The sequence below is a fragment of the Heterodontus francisci genome, chromosome 9 (assembly GCF_036365525.1).
Source record: "Heterodontus francisci isolate sHetFra1 chromosome 9, sHetFra1.hap1, whole genome shotgun sequence".
Taxonomy (NCBI): domain Eukaryota; kingdom Metazoa; phylum Chordata; class Chondrichthyes; order Heterodontiformes; family Heterodontidae; genus Heterodontus; species Heterodontus francisci.
The window spans coordinates 109,683,992-109,688,447 of record NC_090379.1 but is presented as its reverse complement, the minus strand read 5'-3'; the positions used below and the strand labels follow the sequence as shown (position 1 = coordinate 109,688,447).

Sequence of the window (4,456 nt, the reverse complement as noted above, 5' to 3'; positions counted from 1 at the left end):
TTCCAACAAACTGTCTACAGGTATCATCATCTACAATGTATAAGCCCTTTATGATTACTTATTATAATAGAAAATGAGGTTTTCAAAAAGTTTTTTTTAATATCCTGAATTTTCCTGAGTTGCAAAGCAGAGAACTGATTTTTTTTTAACTTTTTCTGTGTTCAAAGCACAAGAAAAATACACTACAAATTGTCTAACAATTACAGAACTTTTATATTGAATTGAAAGGACATGGTCCATAGAAAATTTCAATGCCATTGATCAAAAATATCCCTCTCTCAGGGTGATATTCAATTATATTTTATTTGGAAGAACTTCATTTAACACAGTGTCAGCTCTAGTTAATTATTTTTATGCCATGACGGGCATGTGCAATTTCACATGATTGAACAAACAATTGGGGGCAATGAACTGTAATTAATATTAATGATGATGTACCTGGCATCTCATTAGTGATTTCCCTCTTGTATAAAAACATGGCTCCTCTTAATGTTTCATGCAATCAGACAGAGTTATTGTTTCCAGCACCAACAGAAACCATCACATCTCACAGAAGATGCGTGAACCAACAATATTGCATCAGATAGAAGACGTTTACTATGCAGTTCTTGCAGTTGTTGGAATTCTTGGTAAGCCAATTAACCAGTTAATGTAAGAAAACATCTTTTGAAAGGTAAATTTATCCATATTATTTTGACTTTTTTTTTCAATTTTTAAAATTCTCTTTAAAACCGTATTTTGGTAATTACAGATTTCAGTTATTAGGATAAATGCCAGATGTTTTCAATAAATATTTTGAGTGATTCGACTGATTCATGAACAAGCCATAAAACGTAACTGTTTATCCAGGAAAATGCCGTTATAAATGTTTACATCGGAAGATTCAATACTAAATGTTGGTGTGAAGTGTGTTCAGAAATGATGGGTTTTTGTGAAATAACTGGCACCATATCCAAGACTTACTTTTGACTAGATATATTCTCCTTGACCCTTACTGGGATCATACTTTGAGCAGATAGCCTGGCTCTATCTTATCAATAACTGAACAACCAGGGCTGTGTCTCTTCAGCTGTCAGGACATGTCCAATTTTAAAACTACAGTTCGTCAACCATCAGCCCCTCTTCCATTATCTCATCTTCCTGCTCCCCTCACACACTTTTAACTCTGTTGTTGCAGCAAAACCTGAATAAATTCTGAAGTTCACCTTCTTCAGTTATCCAAGTCTGCTCTTGCACTCTGATATTTGTTAGTAAAGAAATGATAGCATGAATCCTAAGTTCCAAAATAGTTATTGATGTTTGAAACATAGCTGCAGAACAAAATGCTGACACAGCTATAAATGATTCAATGGACTTAATGTTGTGAAGCATGCATGGTCATTATCACATTGCTGATGGTGGGAGCTTGCTGTGTGAAAACTGGCTTCTGCATTTCCTACATTATAACAGTGACTACACCTCAAAAGAAAAAGTACTTCATTGGCTGCAAAGCAATTTGGGGTGCCCTGAGTTTGTGAATGGGGCTATATAAATACAAGTCTCTTTTTTACTTACCACACATTTCTTCTCAATCTCGCGCTGTCTTTGAGATCATGATCCATAAATCTCAGGCTCTCTTCAATCCTTAGCTATAATTGCCTTGCTCCCTGTTATCAGTAGCCGTAGTTTCCTGTCTCCGACATCACTGTGTGTGACTCACTTGCTCTCTGACATCCCCATCTGGAACTAGATTTGTAAATGGGTAGTCATGTCTAAACTAGTTGAACTTTTTGTGGAGGTAACTAACGTGGTACATAAGAGAGTCTCAGCTTTTCACTGTATCTATTAATAAGTTTGATGATGGAATAGAGAGTTGCATATCCAAATTTGCCGACGATATTAAGTTAGATGCGAACAGAAAGTTTCAAAAGGAGATTAATTGAGTGAGAGAGCAAAACTATGTCAGATGGAGTTTAGCGTGGGAAAGTGTGAGGCCATTCAGTTCAAACCTAAGAAAGATATATCAAAATATTTCACACGGGGACAAGCTGGAACTGTGCATCAGAAGAGAGACATAGAGAAAAATAATAATTAAATTGTTCAATGGAATGTTATCCTTTATTTCAAGGTTGATGGAATACGAACGGATGGAAGTTAAGTTACAGCTGTACAGAGCTCTGGTTAGACCCCATTTGGAGTAACTGCATTCAGCTCTGGGATCCTTACCTCAGGAAGGATATATTGACCTTGGAGGTTGTGCAGCGCAGAAACATAAGACTGTTAGATGTGCTGAAAGGGTTAAATTATGGGCACAGGTTGCAAAGACCTGTATTCCCTTGAAAATAGTTGAAGAGTCAAATATTTGCAATGTTCAAGTTGATTTAAAGGATTTGATAGGGTAAATAGAGAGGAACTAATTCTTCTGGTGGAGGAGTCCAGAACAAGGGGACACAACATTAGACAAGGGTATTGAAGGTTAGACAAGGGTATTGAAGGTTACAGATAAACAAAGTTGAGTTACAGATCAGCCGTGATCTAATTGAATGGCAGAGCAAGTTTGCTGGGCTGAATGGCCAACTCCTCCTCTAAAGCCCACATGTTCCCATGGAATTCCCATGTTCTCTGAAATGGCTATCTATAGTTCCCTTACATTTCTCTATTTATTTCAGTTAACTCATTGGCCATTCTGATCCTGTCACGAGGAAAGTGCGGACTCTCCAAATGTATCACCCACTACCTGGTGGCCATGGCAGTGGCAGATCTACTGGTCGTTTTCACTGATGTGATACTGTTTACAGTTATTCATATTCATTTCCCAGGTACTTACCTGGACACCACTCCTGCACGTTCTCTTGTACTTGTCCTGCTGTATGCAGCCACAGACATTTCTGTCTGGTTCACCGTCGCTTTCACCTTTGATCGATTTGTTACAATTTGTTGCCTGAAAATGAGAATGAAATATTGCACAGAGAAAACTGTGACTGTGATTGTAACGACAGTGAGTGTGTTCTTCTGCTTGAAAAATATTCCTTGGTACTTTATATATGAACCTGAACATATCATTGACAATATACCCTGGGGGACAATTGAAACACTGAGCTTTTGTACTGAAGTTGCCTGGGTAACATTTCAAAGTCTCAGTATTATTTTAACCCCTTTCCTTCCATTCGGTCTGATTTTACTGCTCAATGCACTGACTGTCAGACACATTTTAGTGACCAGCAGAGTCCGCAGGAAACTACTGGATCACAGCAAGAGTGAGAATCACACTGACCCAGAGATGGAGAACCGAAGAAAATCCATCATTTTAATGTTCACCATATCTAGCAGTTTTATATTGTTATGGATGACAAATGTTGTATTTTTCCTTTATTGGCGAATTGCTGACATTTATTATTACACAGGTCCCCATGATCCTGTATATATCACTGAACAATCTGGCTACATGCTGCAGCTTTTGAGCACCTGCACCAACACCTGTATTTATGCAGTGACCCAGACTAAATTCAGAGAGCAGCTGAAGAATGCAGTCAAATATCCATTCACTGCAATTGTTAAATTAGTTCAATGATTAAAGCAGATCGCCTAAAAGCAGAGCTACTTTTCTATCTCTGACTCTGGTTACAGGGCTTCTTCACCTATTTATTCTCCACACAATTCTGCAACAGATCACTGCATTTACTTTGTTTCCCTGACCATCAATCACCTCATCTCCTCTGGAGATCTTTCCCCCTGGTCTCCAGCCTCATGGCTCCCAACCCTGTACATCCTGCTTCCCTTCCCAAGCTCCACAAACAGGGCTGCCCTGGTAGACCCATCGGCTGAGCCTGTTCTTTTCGCCTGGAATTTGATTCTTCCTATCTTGAGAATAGTTTGTCACTCCATGTCCAATCTCCAATAACCTATATCCGTGCCACATCTGACCCTCTTCATCACTTTAACACATTCCAGTTTCATCAGCTTTGCATTAAAATTCAACCCTTCCCCTCACTTTAACCAGGTCCACCCCCAAATCTTTCCTTCCCTTTCTCAACTTCACTGTCTTCATTTCGGGGAATAGGCCATCAGCCAATATCATGCGGGGAGACAGTGGCATAGTGGTAATGTCACTGGATGAGTAATGCGGAGGCCCAGGGGAATGTCCTGGGCTCATGGATTCAATTTCCACCATGGCAGCTGGTGGAATTTAAATTCAATTAATTCACAAATTTCATTAATTAATAAAGAATCTGGAATTGAAAACTAGTCTCAGTAATGGTGCCATGAACCTATAATTGAATGTTGTAAAACCCCATCTTGTTCACCAATGTCCTTTAGGGAAGAAAATCTGCTGTCCTTACCTGGTCTGGCCTACATGTGACTCCAGATCCACAACAATGTGGTTGATTCTTAACTGTCCTCTGAAATGGCCTAACAAGTCACTCAGTTGTCAAGAACAAATAGGGATGGGAAACAAATGCTGGTCTTGCCAATGACA

General features: G+C 39.0%; 1 protein-coding gene across 1 annotated transcript; it reads left to right on the top strand.

Moving 5' to 3' along the window:
• Window positions 1-556: 556 nt before the first annotated feature.
• On the top strand, window positions 557-3,550 carry LOC137373512 (probable G-protein coupled receptor 139). The gene is made up of 2 exons (XM_068038384.1): window positions 557-629; window positions 2,649-3,550. The coding sequence occupies exons 1-2, from the start codon at window positions 557-559 to the stop codon at window positions 3,548-3,550; spliced, it is 975 nt and encodes a 324-aa protein (XP_067894485.1).
• The last annotated feature ends 906 nt before the right edge of the window (window positions 3,551-4,456 follow it).